We start from the raw sequence: 19,923 nt of genomic DNA on the forward strand, positions 1-19,923 counted from the left end.
GGAGCAGCCTAGTCTCAAACCGGTGCCCGTACGGGATGCTGGCACTTTAGGCCAGGGTGTTAACCTGCTGTGCCACAGCATCGGCACCAGCCTGAAATATTAATTTAACTCAGAAGCAAAAAGAAAATTTGAAAATTTCAAATGACTAGTGAAAAGCAAGCACAATAGGCTGGCGCAGCGGCTCACTAGGCTAATCCTCCACTTTGCGGCACTGGCACACCGGGTTCCAGTCCCGGTTGGGGCACCGGATTCTGTCCCGGTTGCCCCACTTCCAGGCCAGCTCTCTGCTGTGGCCAAGGAGTGCAGTGGAGGATGGCCCAGGTGCTGGGCTCTGCACCCGCATGGAAGACCAGAAGCACCTGGCTCCCGGCTTTGGATCAGCATGGTGCGCCGGCCGCAGCGCAACAGCCGCGGTGGCCATTGGAGGGTGAACCAACAGCAAAGGAAGACCTTTCTCGCTGTCTCTCTCTCTCACTGTCCACTCTGCCTGTCAAAAAAAAAAAAAAAAAAAAAAAAGAAAAGAAAAGAAAAAGAAAAGCACAATAAAGTCATGAATTCATGAAAAGCTATTTTCACAAAAATATCTGCCAAATATTTTGAAATTATACATCCTCATTTCTAAAAAGAAAGTGGTTATCTTTTTATACAGTGAAAATCAGGTGAAAGTGTGCATTTTAAGAAACTGCAGTCCTGGGGCAAGCATTGTGATACAGTAGGTTAAGCCTGTGACTGCAGCGCCGGAATCCCATATGGGTGCTGGCTTGTGTCCCACCCAGCTGCTCCTCTTCGAATCCAGCTCCCTACTAATGCACTGGGAAAGCAGTGGAAAATGGCCCAAGTGCTTGGGCCCCTGCATCCACGTGGAAACCCAGAAGAAGCCCCTGGCTCATGGCTTCGGATTGGCACAGCTCCAGCCATTGCAGCCATTTGGGAAGTATACCAGCGGATCAAAGACTTTCTTTGGTCTCCCCACTCTTTGTAACTGCCTTGCAAATAAATAAATAAAAATAATAAAAAAATCCTGCAGAATCTTAAGTCTAAGATCTGTCAATTACCAATGATAGGCTGTAAATTCTATACCTTTCCAACTGCTTCTGGTGTTTCTCCTCTCTAGCCTGAGCCTTCATCTGCTGTACTTCAATAGTATCAGGTTTTCTTCTTCGCATGTATAGTTCATGGTTTCCCATACATAAGGCCAAAATCCGCTTATTGATTCTCAAACGAGGTGCATAAAAAACAAAATCCTGAAATAAAGTACAATGAATTTAAAACTTTGCTGAAGGATACAATACTCTGTATGAAATTTCATTATGAGGTATGAATTCTAAGGTCATATTACAGTTAGTGTAGAAATCATGACTCTTTTCTCCTAACCAGTTCTTTACCTTTTCTTGCCCCACCAGTCTCTAAAGTTGTTAAAGAGACTAATCATTCTTAATTTTCAATATTAAATGGTCATTTATTCTTTTCCCTTCTCCAAAGATGTAAATTCCTTACATCTTGGAAGAGGAATTAACCTTTGGGATTGCATTTTGCCACTAATGTAAAAACTGGCCCAGTGTTCATGGCCATTAAGTATTTACTCTAGCAAAGTTTTCCTTTTCTGTAACAGAGTTAGAACACCTAGAATTCCTGACACTAGAATTTTAAAAATCTATTTAAATAAAAAAATATTTCTCAAGTTAAAGGCTTCGAGTTATAAACAAAGTTCATAGAACAAAACTCCATAAGCAGAAAAGACTAAGGAAAGATGATGTACCTCAAAAACATGAACAATTCTATTTAAATACAGACATTTAAAGATGTAATACAGAAAACAGAAGAAAAAAATTTTTACTTACAGGTGCCTTTTTGTCAATTGGTTTTATAACAAATTTTTTGTCATTAAATGAAATATTTCTGATTTCACTCCAGGGAAAACCGATTTTAGGTGTTAACCTTAAAAAATGAGAACATTCCTTTAATTAAAGGCAGGAACAACAGAAAAAAATTCCTAACATTCTGGGCCATTTTCTACATTTTCAAAATGTGGATCTTACATATTTAACCTTATCCTTTAGAAGGGAAATCTGATATTTAAATCACATAAAATAATTAACTATCCAAAGATTTCATTAGTGTGTATGAACTTAAGAGTATTATAGTGTCTTTCTAAAATTATCTACAGAAAACTGCCTGGTGAAAGAGTGTGGTACTAGTTTCTTGAGATTTGCAATAGTTTCTTTTAGTTTTTATTTTGTTTGTTCTCAAGCTACTACAACTATCAGTTTATATATGTTTAAGAAGAAAGAGGGGGAAATAAGGCTTTTATAGCTTCTCATGTGATTTATATTTTAAATGTTTAGATATTTGTAAACAAACATTAAAACTACAAATTTCAGTAAATTTCTTTAAAGGACTGATTTTAAGGTATGTGAATTAAGTCTCAAAATTTTAAACACAATGACACTTGGGTGAATGACAGACCTAGAATACAATCTCCAAGAGTACACAACAGTTGCTCCCCTTTTGACCAGTCTTTATAAAGATATAGGTAATTAGATGTAGACTTCCATCAGGTACATCACTGTCAGAGCCAGTGTTGTAACACAGTGAGTTATACAGAAAGTTAAGCTGGTACTTGCCCGCATATCATATCAGAGGGTCACTTTGAGTGCCGACTGCTCTGCTTCCCATCCAGCTCCCTACTGGTGCACCAGAGAAAGTAGCAGCAGATGACTCAAGTACTTAGGACCCTACCAATCATATGAGAGACCTGGATGGAGTTCCAAGATGCTGGCTTCATCCTGGCCCAGCCTGGGGCCACTGCAGCCATTTGGGGAAAAAACCAGCAAACCTAAGATATCTTTTTTGCTCGTCACTCTGCCTTTCAAAGCAACAAGGAAATCTCTTTTTTTCTTTTCTTTTTTTTAAAGATGTATTTATTTATTTGAAAGAGTTACACAGAGAGAGAAGGAAAGGCAGAGAAAAGTCTTCCATCCGCTGGTTCACTCCCCAATTGCAGTGGCCGGAGCTGTGCCGGTCCGAAGCCAGGAGCCATCTTGTACTGCTTTCCCAGGCCATTGCAGAGATCTGGATCGGGATTGGAGCAGCCAGGACTGAACCGGTGCCCGTATGGGATGCTGACACTGCAGGCGGCGAATTTACCCATTATGCCACAGTGCCAGCCCCAAGGAAATCTTTTTTAGATGACTTAGTTTTGTAATAACAAAAAGTGAGAAATGACAAGTGATGCCTATGCTGAGCAAAAGACATGTTTTAGTCAGGCTTCATTTGACAACACAACAGAGCAGGAATTTCTACCTACCTATATTCCTTTTAATTCTTAGGTAGACAAGGCACTTACCACAGAGCACAGCATTTTTTTTTCTACACATTTTTATTCAATATGGATGTGTTGAACGGCCCTCTTATGGCCATTAAGATAAGTCAAAGTAAACTGCTTAAAAAGGAAGCTGCAGGAATACAGGTAAGACTATACACTTCTGTGCTACTTTGAAAAATTCTAAAGCCCTCACTTCAAGTAACTTTTTACAATCTTGGGAGGTAAGCCTGAAAACTACTAGAATAATTTTGAACAGAAAAACAAAATCTGGTCCCTAAAGAAATCTAAGTCACTTCTGTTTTTCAAAAACTGTAAAATCTTCTCTTCATAATCATATGAACTTGCTCTGTAATAAAACTTAAGAACATACTGGAGTAAAATGTACTCATTTGGATTATTCTTTGAAATGTGTATTTCATTTAATATCAATAACAAAAACTAAAACTCTAAAGTGACTTAGACTAAATAATAATGACATAGGAGAAGGCATTACTAGCATGTACCTGGGTGTTCATGTGGTATGATAAACTAAAAGACAATTGCACATATTATCCCTAAAAAGTGCAATAAAAACCTGATATAAGTATTTAATATTATATATACAATATATGTGTTCTACATACATACCTATTATGTATGAATCATATTTACATATGGGTATACTGTAATAAGTACCTGATCAATTTAAAAATATAATTACACTGTTCACTGTGCATAATATAGATATTCTTTTAACGATGTTCAAAAATATTCAAAGTTAGGGCTGGCACTGTGGCGTAGCAGGTAAAGCCACTGCCTGCAGTGCCAGCATCCCATATGGGCGCCGGTTTGAATCCCAGGTGTTCCACTTCTGATCCAGCTTTCTGCTATGGCCTGGGAAAGCAGCAGAAGATGGCCCAAGTCCTTGGGCCCCTGCACTCACGTGGGAGACCCAGAGGAAGCTCCTGGCTTCAGATCAGAGCAGTTCTGGCCGTTGTGGCCAACTGGGGAGTAAACCAAAGGATGGAAAACCTCTTTCTCTCTATCGCTCCTCTCTGTGTAACTCTTTCAAATAAATAAATAAATCTTTTTAAAAAATTCAAAGCAACTCCTACACATAAGATAAATGTTCACAAAAAATGTGTTCTAAAATACAATAAACATACATAAGCTTCCTTCTCTCATCGCTCCAGGTTTCTTACACATGCTCATTTCAATTTCAACCTATTTGATATGCTTAACATTTACATTATGATTCTACTGAGTGACAAATTTCAAATTATTACAGACTTATTACAAAAGATAAAGATCTAAACATCAAATAAAAGTAAATCAGATCATTTGATAAATTCACAGGAAAGCAGCAGTCTGCAACCACAAAGTGCTGGGAAAACTGAAACAATATTAAAGTCAGTGGCACTAACCAACCTCTTAGTTTAAAAAAAAAAAAAAAAAAGGAAAGTCAAGGTGATGGAGAAGAAACAACTTTTACAAGACCTAAGATATAAGCCACTTAAGACCACTGACATGATGACTAATTCACCATGCAGCTAATTTACTTACTTGTCATCATGCTCATAAATATTCAGACCCAGGGCATCAACACCTAGCCACAGCTCAGTTCCCTTTTTATTTTTTATTTCAAAATAATTGACTCCATACATTTCTAGATCTTGTGCAATCTTCAGGTATTCCATCATAGAATCTTCCCTGTTGAAATAAAGCTAAATGTAATACGTTTAGGTAGGAATGCCTAAAATCAAACAAAATTCTAAAAATACCTTGATTAAAAATTTAGCACTTTGTGTTTATTCACAGAAAACAAAAAGACATAGAAGATAGCCACCCAACTACCTTAGCATTCCTCGATGTTCTTCATGCCAGTTCTGTATTCTTTCTTCCCACTGTTCTTTTGTCAGTTTGTGTTGTTCCAAAACACTAGAAGGGGGAAAAAAAAAAACCTGTGATGACTTTACATGTCAAAAATTAATATCCTTTTCAAAATATAGAATCCTTTTAGTGACTCGACTGTAATGTTGTCATACAAAATACATGTGATTAAACTGTACAGAACTAAATTCATACATACACAGAAAAGTGCATGTAAAACTAATGAAATCTGAATGAGGTAAGTGGACTGTATCCATGTCATCATCTTAACTGTGATACTGTACTTTAGTCGCACAAGATTGTTCTCAGGGAAGGCTGGGAGAAGAATACATGGAATTTATTATTTTTCACAATCGCATCTGAATCTATAATTAACTCAAAATAAGTTTTCCAGGAATCTTAAATTATTTTAAATAATACATGCTTTAACAATACCTATGGTCATGTGTTCAGAGTTCTAAGTGAGAAGGAAAGAATCCACCTCTAGCACACAGGCTGCTGCCTCTGTGTGTGCTTGAAGAAAAGGTGGAATACAATTTGCTTGGCAAAACTCTTTTTTTCTTTCATATGACTTCGTGGTTATTTTTTAATCCCATCTTGATTAAAATATGTTTGTCTAAAGGGATCTACTGGGGCTGGTGCTGTGGAGCAGCAGGTTAAAACTCTGGCCTGAAGCACTGGCATCCCACAGGGGTGCTGGTTCTAGTCCCAGCTGCTCCACTTCTGATCCAGCTCTCTGCTATGGCCTGGGAAAGCAGTAGAAGATGGTCCAAGTGCTTGGACCCCTGCACCCACAAGGGAGACCCAGAGGAAGCTCCTGGCTCCTGGATTCTGATCTGTTCTGCTCTGGCTGTTGTGGCCAACTGGGGAGTGAACCATCGGATGGAAGACCTTTCTCTCTCTCTGCTTCTTCTGCCTCTCCTCTGTCTGTGTAACTCTGACTTTCAAATAAAAAATAAATAACAATTATTTTATTTCTTTGGAAGGCAGAGTTACAGAGAGACATAGTGATCTTCCGTAGTTGGTTCACTTTCCAAATGGCCTCAATGAGTACCCCAAGTGGGTACATGGGCCCAAATACTTGAGCCATTCTCTGCTGCTTTTCCAGGAGCATCAGCAGAGAGCTGGTGGGAAGCAGAGCAGCTAGGACTCGAGCAGGCGCCCATATGTGATGGCAGCATGCCAGGCTTCAGCTCAACCAGCTATGCCGCAATGCTGGCCCCACAAGTTTTTATGTCTCTTCTGTATACTTCTAGTGTTCCTTATTTTGATATACAAAAATATAAAAAAGCATTTTAACACCAAATCACACAAGTCAACAGAATCTACCTATCATGCATAGATAATGAATTTTATTTCCTTTGTATCATACAGTTAACTATCCATCTTTATTGGTGACTTCCCAGATCCCTTTTTACTGACAGCAAAAAATCTGCAGTGTAAAAACATTGTTTTACCACTGCAGCTGGTGTGTGCCACAGCAGACTAAGCTGTCAACTGCTAAGCTGGCATAGGTATTAGAGTTCCCAGCTACTCCACTTCTAATCCAGCTTCCTGCTAGTGTACCTTGGAAGGCAGCAGAAGGTGGCCCACTCATGTCTAAGACCAACATGGAGTTCTTGGCTCTAGGCTTCTCCAGCCTGATTCAGCAACAGCTACTGCAGTCATTTGGGGAGTGAAACAGCAGATGGAAGATGGCTCTCCCTCTCTGTTGCTCTGCTCTTCAAACAGTTTTTTTGGTTGTTTTTTAAAGATTTATTTTATTTGAAAGGCAGAGTTAGAGAGAGAGAGAAAGGGAATGATGCAGATCTTCCATATGCCGGTTCACTCCCCAGATGGCTACAATAGCTGGGGCTGGGACTGGACCAGGCTGAAGCCAGGAGCTTAATCTGGGTCTCCCAGGTGGGTTCCAGGCCCAAGGACTTGGACCATCTTCCACTGCCTTCCCAGGCACACCAGCAGGGAATTGGATCAGAAGTTGAACAGCCAGGACTCGAACTGGCACCAACTGGGATGCCAGCATTGCAGGCAGTGGCTCAACCCACTACGCCAGCACACAAATAAATAAATTTTTTAAAAATACTTGCTATGAAAAAAATGCTTTCTTGGGAAATAATTTTTTAAAAGATTTTATTTATTTTATTTGAAAGGTAGAGTTACAGACAGTGAGAAGGAGAGACAAAGACAAAGGTCTTCCTTCCATTGGTTCACTCCCCAAATGGCCGCAATGGCCAGAGTGTGCCCATCTGGAGCCAGGAGCCAGCAGCTTCCTCCCAGTCTCCCAAATGGGTGCAGGGGCCCAAGCACCTGGGCCATCTTCTATGCTTTCCCATGCCATAGCAGTGAGCTGGATCAGAAGAAGAGCAGCCAGGACTAGAACCAGCACCCATATGGGATGCCAGCACCACAGGCAGAGGATTAACCTTCTGCGCCACAGTGCCAGCCCCTAGATTATTCTTTTGAAAGTGGGAGACCAGGAAGAAGCTCCTGGCTCCTGGCTCCTGGCTTCAGACTGGCTCAGTGGCTCAGCTCTAGCCATTGCGATCATTTGGGAAGTGAACCAGAGGATAGAAGACCGTTCTGTCTCACCTCTTGCTGTCTGTAACTATTTCTCAAATAAATAAATAAAAATATTCTTAAAAAGTTAATAATCTAGGTTAAACCTAAGGGAAAAAATCAGGCTTATTCATTTATGAACATTTGGCCGGCGCCGCGGCTCACTAGGCTAATCCTCCGCCTAGCGGCGCCAGCACACCGGGTTCTAGTCCTGGTTGGGGCGCCGGATTCTGTCCCGGTTGCCCCGCTTCCAGGCCAGCTCTCTGCTGTGGCTAGGGAGTGCAGTGGAGGATGGCCCAAGTGCTTGGGCCCTGCACCCCATGGGAGACCAGGAGAAGCACCTGGCTCCTGCCATCGGATCAGCGCCGTGCGCCGGCCGCAGCGCGCCGGCCATTGGAGGGTGAACCAACGGCAAAGGAAGACCTTTCTCTCTGTCTCTCTCTCACTGTCCACTCTGCCTGTCAAAAAAAAAAAAAAAAAGTTCATTTATGAACATTTAAGAAATATCTAAGGGCAACTGTTTATAAAATTGTATCATATGTACCAACTTAAACCCAATCTGTGCATTTTAATATATATTAAGTTCTATCTCAATTAAAAACAAAAACTAATCCTTAAAATTCCACTGTACTAGTCAATTGGTTACTCAGGGCTTAAACAAATCTAAACAAAGATTGGTGTTGCAGTAACTAACTAGGAGAATACTGCCATGGTCTGAATACTGCCAATGTCTGCAACAGAACTCATATTGAGGTTTGGTCACCAATGAATTGGTGTTGAGTTTTTAAAGAGGGATTAATGCTCTTCCACACAACTGGATTACTTCTTGTGGGAATGCACTAGTTCTCCAGAGTAGGCTGTTAGAAAGCACCTGGCCCTCTTTGTCCTCTCCTCTCTTCTTCATTTGCCCAACTCCCTTCCGCTTTACAGCCATGATGCAGGCCCTTACCACAAGCCAACCAGATGCAGCTGCCCAATCTTGACAGCGTCCAGAAACATGAGGAAATAAACCTCTTTTCTGTATAAATTACCCAGTCTCATGTGTTCTGTTACAGCAACAGAAAACATATCCAAAAACACAAGTAGTTGTCTTTCCTGATTCATCTGGTAACAACACACATTCTACCTTCTTCTAAGATATTATTGCAGTAATTATTAACTGGTAGAACTCAGTAACATTTAATAATCAAATGTTAAAGCAGGCCGGCGCCGTGGCTCAATAGGCTAATCGTCCACCTGCGGCATCAGCACACTGGGTTCTAGTCCCAGTCGGGGCGCTGGATTCTGTCCTGGTCACTCCTCTTCCTGTCCAGCTCTCTGCTATGGCCCGGGAAGGCAATGGAGGATGGCCCAGGTCCTTGGGCCCTGCACCCGCATGGGAGACCAGGAGAAGCACCTGGCTCCTAGCTTCGGATCAGTGCGGTGCGCCAGCCTCAACGGCCATTGTGGGGTGAACGAACAGAAAAGGGAAGACCTTTCTCTCTGTCTCTCTCACTGTCCACTCTGCCTGTCCAAAAAAAAAAAAAAAGATGCCACCTGCAACACTGGCATGCCATCCTGGAGAGACAGAATCCTGGCTGTTCTGCTTCAGATCCTGCTATCTGCTAACGTGCCTGGGAAAGCAGCAGAAGCTGGCCTAAGTGCTTAAGCTTCTGCCACCTACAAGGAAGACCTGGATGTAATTTCAGGCTCCTAGCTTCAGTCTAGCCTAACCCTAGCCATTGCAGCCTTTTGGGGAGTGAACAATTGAATCAGAAAAAAAAAATTTAGGTAATAAATAGATGATGTTAATCAAAAATAAATTTCAAAGCCTATGATCAAAGGAAATCTAATAAAATGAACAGAAAGGAGTTTCGTCTTTCTACATATTTACTTGTTATGAAAAAGAAACTCTACTACAAGGAAAAACTGAAATTTTAAGTTAACAATATATTTTTGCATCTAAATAGAAATTTTGAAATTTAAGAATTTTACTAAGAAACTAACAAAACTCTTTCCAAATTGTAAAAGAAAGATCTCAATATACCTTCAACTATCAGGATCATGTGAGCTACCAAAATAAAAAAACAGATATTTAAATGTAATGTCTGATCCTGCATTTTTCTAAGATCTCATAAATACTACTGCTGAATAACATTGTGTCACAGTTTATAATTTAAAGTGTAAACCACAGATTCATGAACTGTTATCACAAATTGGAAGAAAAGCAGAGAATTATTATGCCCACTCTGCTTTTAGATATCGAGGCTCAGACATTTAGGCTGTGAACTTAACATCACATAAATAGCAAAGAATACAATCTGCAGTCAAAAGTCTAGGTCTTGTAATTTTTTTCCATATTTCAAAACAACTGTTACAGAGGAAGCATGATACTGCAGATAAGAATAGAGTACTAACTTAGGACTCAAAAAAAACCCTAGTTTAAAAATCCTTTTTTCAAAGTTAGAACCTTGAACCTGTAGAGGAAACATAGACAGCTACTACTTATTCTCAAAAGCACTTAGTAAGCATCTACCTGCAGGTGCTAGAATTTTTACTAAGTAGCAACAGCTACCTCCTTTCCCCAAACCCAAATTATCACTGCCTCCATTTATTACCTATGTTAGGGAATGAGGAGGGATGAGGTAGACCAACTCCAAGTAATTACAAAACATGTATGTACTGACTACTACGTCATAATTTTTTAAAATATGCACTCTGATGCAGCTGGCAACTTAAAAATCTCAAAAACTATTTGACTTATAAACTTATAGAACATAATCCTCAGAGAATATAACATGAAGGCACATTTCACTTACCGTTGAGGTAGGAGTCTATCATTAGCCAAGTAGCCCGGCTTATGAATCTCTTTATTATAATCTCCATACTTGGCTTGGACAGCATAGGAAGCCAAAAGAACTGCAGTTTCTGGTGGGCAATATATCTCATCGTTTAAGATGGCCTCTTTAACTTGCAAGAAGAAAAGTCTCTGAGTTATTTCTTGAATTAATTCCTCAGAAACATCTTCAGGGAAGAATTTAGCTCTAAACTTGAACTGCAAAGGATTCTCTTTTTTAACATCTTGCTGGGTCACCTGCAATAGTAATTTCAAGTATAATCAACCAAAACATTTCACAATAATTGAACCTAGTGTTTGGAAGAAAACGGCAAGTGAAATACAAGATTTTTAAGAAGTCAATAAACAAATAATGTAAATGTAAAAAAAAAAGTCTACACTAGTGAACATGACTTGTAACTACATATCCTAACCAATAACCACAATGAAAACTTCTCTTCATATTTTGAGAAGCTGATCCTGCAGAAGTTCAAATTCAAGTCAAAGTACCGAGATATACCACATGTAATATTTGCTTTAAAATAGTATTTTTGTGCTAAATTTTCAAATAGGACAGGTGTTTCGTTTCTTAGGCTATGAAGTAATGGTACCTTATTGTATTAAAAGACATGTACCTTTTAATGACTGACAGAACTAATTGCAAAGAAAGGCTTGCAACCAGTAAAACCCTTAAGCTTTTCCAGCATAAACCGATTTAAGTATTACCTTAATATCATCATACACATTTTACCTTCTTATTTAGTTTCAGCCATGTAGAATAACCTTTGCTGTCTACATACTGCAGCCCAAAAAACCAGACCTCACGCAAACCAACTGTTTTCACCACCTACCAAAAAAAAAGAAAGTCAATTTCAGTTCAACATTCACATTATAACTAAACGACACTATAATTCAAAAGAACAAAACTATATGAGTTTAGGTGTATTCCTTTGCTACAGTAAAAGGTCTTTCCTCATTTTAAATTTCCTTTTTACATTCAATTTTGTAGAGTTACTTCAATCTTCTTATTAATCTATTTAGTAAAGATTTATTTATTTATTTGCTCTCTGCTATGGCCTGGGAAAGCAGTGGAAGATGGCCCAAGTCCATAGGCTCCTGCACCAGTGCAGGAGACCAGGTAGAAGCTTCTGGCTAGCCAGCGCCGGGGCTCACTAGGCTAATCCTCCGCCTTGCAGCGCTGGCACACTGGGTTCTAGTCCCGGTCGGGGCGCCAGATTCTGTCCCGGTTGCCCCTCTTCCAGGCCAGCTCTCTGCTGTGGCTAGGGAGTGCAGTGGAGGATGGCCCAAGTACCTGGGCCCTGCACCCCATGGGAGACCAGAAGAAGTACCTGGCTCCTGCCATCGGATCAGCGCAGTGCACTGGCCACAGTGCGCTAGCCGCGGCAGCCACTGGAGGGTGAACCAACGACAAAAGAATACCTTTCTTTCTGCCTCTCTCTCTCACTGTCCACTCTACCTGTCAAAAAAAAAAAAAATTAAAAAAAAACACAACTTCTGGCTACTGGCTACCGGCTCAGCTCAGGCCATTGGAGCCATTTGGGGAGTAAACCAGAACACGGAAGACCTCTCTCTCTGCCTCAGCCTCTCTATAACTCTGCCTTCCAAATAAATAAATCTTTAAAAAACAAAAAAAAGGCTAAGATAGATATCGTTTGGCAGCTCATGACAAGAGCCTCGGGTGATTACTGACGTCATAAATAGAGTGTCAATTGTTAAATCAACAAGAGACACTGTGCACAGTGAAATAAGGAAAATGACACATAGGAGGCGACATTTTTAAACTTAAACAGAAAGATTTTACAGCAGTTTGTCACTGTGCTTTGTTTTTTAGAGCTCTCATATGCTGGTTGCCTTCCCTGAATACCAAGGCCAAAGCTGGGAACTGGAGACATAAACCAGATCTCCCATGTGGGTGGCAAGAATCCAATTATTTGAGCCATCACTGCTGCCTCTCAGGGTCTGCACGGTCAGGCAGCTGCAGTCAAGAACCAGAGCTGGGAATCAAAACCAGGGACTCCCAACATGAGATGCGAGAGTCTTACCACTAAACTAAGCACTTGCTCAATATCAAATCCTAAGCAACTTTTTTTTTTAAGATTTTATTTATTTATTTGAGAGGTAGAATTACAGACAGTGAGAGAGAGACCTTCCATCCACTGGCTCACTCCCCAAATGGCCCCAACAGCCGATCTGAAGTCAAGAGCATCTTCCAGGTCTCCCACGTGGGTGCAGGGGCCTAAGGACTTGAGCCATCTTCTACTGCTTTCCCTGGCCACAGCAGAGAGCTGGATCAGAAAAGGAGCAGCCAGGACTAGAACCAGCACCAATATGGGATGCCAATGCTGCAGGTGGAGGATCAACCTACTGTGCCACAGAACTGGCCCCAACAAACTTTTTTTTTTTTAAAGATTTATTTATTTGAAAGGTGGAGTTACAGAGCGGCAGAAGCAGAGAAAGAGAAAATCTTCCATCCGCTGGTTCACTTCCCAGATGGCTGCAATCGCCGGAGCTGAGCTGATTTGAAGCCAGCAGCTTCTTGCCAGTCTTCCATGTGGGTGCAGGGACCCAAGGACTCGGGCTATCTTCCACTGCTTTCCCAGGTCACAGCAGAGAGCTGGATCGGAAGTAGAGCAGCTGAGACTTGAACCCACACCCATATGAGATGCCAGCACTACAGGCAGCGGCTTTACCTGCCATGCCACAGTGCCAGCCTGGACATTTTAAAATAATATTAAAAGAGTCTAGGCTTTTGGTCTTAAGACAGAAAACTACTCAATTTAATGTTCATCTCTTGAAGAGTTTCGCTGGAAAGATAAAAAGCATTAAAAATAAGAAAACATTTAGCTTGGTGAGGAAATAGGAAAGGTTACTAACATAAAAAGCACAAAAACTGAGAAATTTCTGGAGGGTAAAAAGTTCATACTAACAATGCAAAAGTTGGTAAATGCCAAACAAAAAAAACAGGAGAAAAAGAGACCCCAAATAATTTTTAACTTTGGCAAAAGAGAAGTTGCTAGAGCAAAGCCACAGAAAGCATCCATGTTCACAGCGACAGGAGTAGGAAATGACAGGTGAAGAGCAGCCAAGAGTAGCAAACAGCAGAGTAACTGGCCTCACCATTTGCTTCCATGCTTTGAGATTCACATTACTGGTTGAGTAGAAGGGGGAAGTACCACAATGGGTTCAAGGGTAGGGCCTGAACTATTTTAGACTACCTCAGAAACACCAAGAGGAACAGGAGAACTCAGGTGTGAAATCCCCTCACAAATTCAAACTCCCCCTATGGCTCTTGCCCTACTTCTTTTAGAGGTGTTATCAGAAACTTCCAATCACACAACTTTCTAAGTAAAAAGTACTCAGACATATAACTACAGTTCATACATACATATGACAGATCACTTCAAAAAGTTCACAGACAAGTAGAATTAAATGGTTGTTTATTTTGGTGCAAAAAAAATTTTAATTCTTGCATATGAAGGTCAAATAGCTCATGAAAAATACATATTATGCAAAAACAATCTGAAAAGGTACTGAGGCTAAGGAGCTTCTTTGTGGGCCAGGTAAGGATGGCCTCCAGGGGTCTGGCTGTGGCCATGGCAGGTTAAGCGGCCACATGCAATCCCATGTGAGCACGGGTTGGATTCTACTTCCAATCTAGTTCCCTGCAATGTGCCTAGAAAGCAGAGGAAGAAGGCCCAAATATGGAGGCCCTTGCCACTCACATGGGATACTCAGATGAAGCTCGTGGCTATAATTCTCTGTAACTCTGCCTTTCAAATAAATAAATAAATCTTTTAAAAAGAAAAAAAGAAAAAAAAAAAACAAGGCTGTTGCCCCCCCCTCAAAATATTATGCATGGATTTCAAAATATATTTTTGAATGTCTGAAGAACCTTACATTTATTTATAAATTGCATACTACTATCATGCTAATACATTAAAAATCATGTATTTTAAAATTCAGGAAAAAAATCAAAATTTAAACATTTCAATTATTTCTTACACCCTAGTAGATCTTCTTGAGTACTCCTTGGTTAGTACGAACAACTACATACTCTCATTGAGAGGACCCAGTCTGCTCACAGCTTACAAGCTCATCCCAGATACTCCTTACACTCAAGGTATAGCGGAGTTTTAGACCCTTGCATTTGGGCTCAAAAGAAGTTGTCAGAAAAAAGAACAACAAAGTAAGGAACTGCTGAGAGGAGTCCATACAAGTTAACCACACTCAATAATCTAGCCCTTCATTTGCAGTATGATTTATATATGCATATATAAAATTATCAGATAATGATCATGCACTTTACACATTCTACTCACGGACTATGTACAGTAATTTTGAATGACTTTCAGTCACCATCATAATGATTTTCCTAACAGATATTAAATACACAACTGTTAACTGCTTTGAAAAGCTCTATCAGACAAATGTAGGAATGAGAAGGAACTGAAAAATATCCCTCGAGTTATTCAAGACATATGAATAGATACTGTGGAAAAATTCCAAGTGATACATTTGCTGCATTAGCAATAAACATCTAAGAACATACAAAGTACTGAGGACATCCCATATGGGCACTGGTCGAGTCTTGGCTACTCCACTTCTGATCCAGCTCTCTGCCATGGCCTAGGATGGTAACAGAAGATGGCTCAAGTCGCTAGGCCCCTGCATCCGTATGGGAGACCCAGAAGAAACTCCTGGCTCCGGACTTCAGATGGGCACAGGTCCGGTCATTACCATCATCTAGGGAGTTAACTTTCTCTCTCTCTCTCTGCCTCCGCCTCTCTGTAACTCTGCCTTTCAAATAAAATAAATAAATCTGGAGGAAAAAAAAGTTGCATACTTCATGAGGTTAAATGATACCTGGTCAAAAAGTTGTTTGCCAGTTGTATTCGGCTGGATGGCAAATTCCAGCTCAGCATCCATTGTAGTTACTCTCACATTAATCTACAATAAAAACAAAAAGGATCATCAGTAAGAAAGAGAATACACTACAAAACTTTTATATGATTTATAATATTTTCTTAGATATAGTGATAAAGTTTCATTTTACTCACAAAAAAAATCTCAATTCTATTTGAAATACAACAAACTGGGGCCAATGTTGTGGTACAGTGGGTAAAGAAGCCGCCTGTGACACTGGCAATCCCACATGGGTGCTGGTTCATGACACAACTGCTCCACTTCTGATCCATCTCCCTGCAAATGGCCTGAGAAAGCAGCAGAGGATGGCCCAGGTGCTTCGGCCCCTGTATCCATATGGGAGACCCAGATGAAGCTCCTGGCTCCTGACTTCGGCCTGGCCCAGCCTCAACCATTGCAGCCATCTGGGGAGTGAAACCAGCAGATGGGACATCTCTCGTTCTCTGTCTCTCCCTTAGTTTTTATAAATAAAATAAATAAACCTTTTTTTTAAAGATTTTATTTTATTTGAGAGGTACAGTTACAGACAGTGAGCGGGAGAGACAGAGAGAAAGGTCTTCCTTCCATTGGTTCACTCCCCAAATGGCCGCAATGGCTGGAGCTACACCAATCTGAAGCCAGGAGCCAGGCGTCTCCTGCCAGTCTCCCATGTGGGCGCAGGAGCTCAAGAACTTGGACCATCCTCCACTGCTTTCCCAGGCCATAGCAAAGAGCTGAATGGGAAGAGGAGCAGCTGGGACTAGAACCGGCGCTCATATGGGATGCTGGTGCCGCAGGCGGAGGATTAACCTACTGCATCACAGTGCCGGCCCCAAATAAACCTTTTTTAAAAAAATACAAAGAACTTATGAAATCCTCACTTAAAAACATCTACTGAAAACTTATATGCATACTGGGTGCTAGACCATTGGCTTTTTCATATGACTCTTGTAACAATACTGGGAGATCCTATGTTCATTTCTATGGAAATTCGAAGAGTTTTCATTACTTGCCCAAGAACACAGTGACCTGAATGAAACAGCCAAACAGATTTAAACTGCGGTCTAACTCCTAATTTTTTGACTATAAAAGAATTCTCACTATTATTCTCACTATCCCATATGCCTTTCAACACAAAAAACCTGATACTTTATTCATATTGCAAATGTATCCTTTACTTTATAAAAAACATTACTCTACACATCTTTATTTGCCAAACTCCATTTAATTTACTTATTTATTTGAAAGGCAGAGACACAGAGACAGACAGGCATCTATCATCTGTTGATTCACTCCCTATATGTATGCAAGAGTTGGAGCCAGGACAGGAACTCAATATGGGTTTTCCACATCAGGGACAAGGATCCAATTACTTGACCTATCGCAGCTGGAACTGGAAGTAGAGCCAGAACTCAAACCCAGGCACTCCAATATAGGATGCAGGCATCCCAGGCAGCATCTTAACCACTGTACCAAACGTCCACCTCAGACTCCATTTTAGATACCAATTTTCTTGGGTAAATAACTTTCTTATCAAGTATCTCAAAAAATTAACAAGGCTTATTGCTACAGTTTAGATATTAGCTTGGATGCCTTCCAAAGGCCCAGAGTAATTAAGATAGGTCCACAAAGTCTTACAATAATGGTTAATAGATTAAGCTTAGAGACTGAGAGGCTGACGCTGTGGCTTAGTGAGCTAAGCTGCTGTCTGAATCACAGGCTTCTCATTATGGGCACTAGTTCAATTCCCGGATGCTCCACTTCCAATCCAACTCCCTGCTAACGTGGCTGGGGAAAGTAGCAGAAAATAGCTCAAGTGCTTTAGGGTCCTGAACGCTCGTGGGAGACCCAGAAGAAGCTCTTGGCTTCGGTCTAGACCAGCCCTGGCCATTGTGGCCATTTGGAGAGTGAATCATCGGATCAAAGCAGTCTCTCTCTGGGTACCCCCTCTCTGCCGTTCAAAATAAAAAATAAGCCGGCGCCGTGGCTCAATAGGCTAATCCTCCACCTTGCGGCGCCGGCACACCGGGTTCTAGTCCCGGTTGGGGCGCCGGATTCTGTCCCGGTTGCCCCTCTTCCAGGCCAGCTCTCTGCTATGGCCAGGGAGTGCAGTGGAGGATGGCCCAGGTGCTTGGGCCCTGCACCCCATGGGAGACCAGGAAAAGCACCTGGCTCCTGGCTCCTGCCAGGATCAGCGCGGTGCGCCGGCTGCAGCGGCGGCCATTGGAGGGTGAACCAGCGGCAAAAAGGAAGACCTTTCTCTCTGTCTCTCTCTCTCACTGTCCACTCTGCCTGTCAAAAAAAAAAAATAAATAAATAAATAAATAAATAATCCTTTAAAGAAAACGGAAATGTAATTCAATTACAGTATCTAGGAGGCAGGCCTAGTGGGAAATCTTTAGGTCATGAAGGTATGCCCATGAAAAGTAGTTCTTACAAGAGGGCTGGTTTCTAAAAGCCAAACTGGGCCTAACTGCTCCTCAGAGGCTTCCTAGCTCATGTGATCCCTGTTCTGCATCCATTCTCCATCTACTGCCCTCATCAGATGCCAGACAAATGGGGCCACCCAATCTCGGGCTGTAAAGCCAAAATAAGCCTTCTTCTTCCTAAGCTGCTTCTCTCAGGTATCTGGTGTACTGATGGAAAGCTGACTAGCACAGTCAGGGCTGGGCCAAGATGAAACCAAGAGACCAGAATCCCATCTGGGTCTCCCACATGAATGGCAGCAGCCCAAGCACTTTAGCCATCATCCAGCAGAAAGCTGGACAGGAAGCAAAGAAGCTAGAACTCAAACTGAAATTTCACTAGGGAACGTAATTTGTTGAGCACTGGGACTGAATTCCAGATTCTTGGCTTTGGCCTTCTCCAGCCCTGCCATTGCAGGCATTTGAGCGAATCAGTGGATGGAAGACTTGCCTGTCTCTGCATTTCAAATAAAACAAAATTTTAAGCTTCTTCATTTGATCCTAACAATAATTTTTTGAACTAATTAAAGGGCTTGTTATCAAATCAACTGTACTTTCAAATAAAAAAAAAAAACAGGTTTGCTTCAGTAATGACTTGATCAAGGTTACTTATTTACTAAGTGTAAACTGGGCCAACAACATCAATGTCAAACGTGAAGATCAAATTAAACTTCTTCAAGCTTTGTGTTTTGAAAAACCATTATTTCTTTTTAAAGGAAGGGGAGAGAAATGACTATATTCTGATCTAGAAAGGAAATTTTTTTTTACTATTAATATTAAAAATACTCTTTTCTAAATTTCCAATGCATTTATAATACACTAACCGATATACAACTATATACAATTTTGACTCTTTACGAAATAACTACAAGTTCTCCACTCAATTGAACTGGCAAAATAGTTGTAAACTTTCACAGTCTCACTGAAGTCATTAGTTAGAGTTGCTTCACATACCTACCTACACTGAAACAGAACACCTTCTGACAGCCTTCTGACTGTCCCCCATAGCCCAAAGTGTCCTTGCCTGTCCTTTATTAAAAGGAATTCACTGACTTAACACAGTGATCCAGCTGGCCTTACAAGGTTCTAATCACAAGACTTAAGGAGTCATTTGCATCCACAACAGGTAAGAACCTTGACGGCCAGTACCATCCTGGAGTGGTTTGTAGGGGAATTCCAGGTTCGGGCAGAATGAACCTGCCACCTTTATGTAATCCCCAGACCAACTGCAGCCCATCTGGCCACCATAAACTGAAGCACATAGCATGCACTGACCAGCCAAAGGAAGGTCAGAAGTTCCATTGGCCAACCACAAACTTCACACAACTCTCAGCCCCAATTTCAATCTCTAAGAACCTTCACTCCTAACTCTTTGGAGTGCTCAGGAATTAACCAATAGCTACTCAGCTCCTTGCTCTGCCTTTGCAATAAATACTTTCTTCCAACACCCAGATGTCTGTGATTGGCTTTCTGCGCATCGGGCAAGCTGACCCAGTTTGAGGGCTCTACAACACCTCCAACTAGTTTGGGGTGTTGTTTGGCAACAATACTTGATGTTATCAGATGTTAAGGTTAGCCCTTCCAGTCACTATAAATTATCTATCTCACTGTATTTTTTTTTAAGATTTTATTGATTTATTTGAGAGGTAGAGTTACAGACAGTGAGAGGGGGGGAGAGAGAGAGAAAGGTCTTCCTTCTGTTGGTTCACTCCTCAAATGGCTGCAACAGCCAGAGATGCACCGATCCGAAGCCAGGAGCCAGGTGCTTCTTCCCAGTCTCCCATGTGGGTACAGGGGCCCAAGGACTTGGGCCATCTTCTACTGCTTTCCTAGGCCACAGCAGAGAACTGGGTTGGAAGAGGAGCAACGGGGACTAGAACCAGCATCCATATGGGATGCCAGCGCCGCAGGCAGAGGATTAACCTACTGCGCCAAGGCTCCGGCCCCCTCACTGGAAATTTTAATGTCCA

At 41.3% G+C, this 19,923-nt stretch overlaps 1 protein-coding gene across 5 annotated transcripts in view; it reads right to left on the minus strand.

The window, feature by feature from the left end:
* The window catches only part of RDX (radixin), an 85,717-nt gene that overhangs the window by 46,966 nt on the left and 18,828 nt on the right, over positions 1-19,923 (minus strand). For all 5 annotated transcript variants that reach the window (XM_089312426.1, XM_051849641.3, XM_070077871.2 and 2 more), the window contains 7 exons: positions 15,450-15,533; positions 11,317-11,412; positions 10,549-10,823; positions 5,159-5,242; positions 4,868-5,014; positions 1,842-1,938; positions 1,081-1,244 (listed from right to left, as the gene is read on the minus strand). In XM_089312426.1, the coding sequence (XP_089168552.1) occupies positions 1,081-1,244; positions 1,842-1,938; positions 4,868-5,014; positions 5,159-5,242; positions 10,549-10,823; positions 11,317-11,412; positions 15,450-15,533 (947 nt within the window). The remainder of the gene's footprint in view (positions 1-1,080; positions 1,245-1,841; positions 1,939-4,867; positions 5,015-5,158; positions 5,243-10,548; positions 10,824-11,316; positions 11,413-15,449; positions 15,534-19,923) is intronic.

This window comes from Oryctolagus cuniculus, chromosome 1 (genome assembly GCF_051225735.1).
Source record: "Oryctolagus cuniculus isolate XC-2025 breed Fujian yellow rabbit chromosome 1, ASM5122573v1, whole genome shotgun sequence".
NCBI classification, from domain to species: domain Eukaryota; kingdom Metazoa; phylum Chordata; class Mammalia; order Lagomorpha; family Leporidae; genus Oryctolagus; species Oryctolagus cuniculus.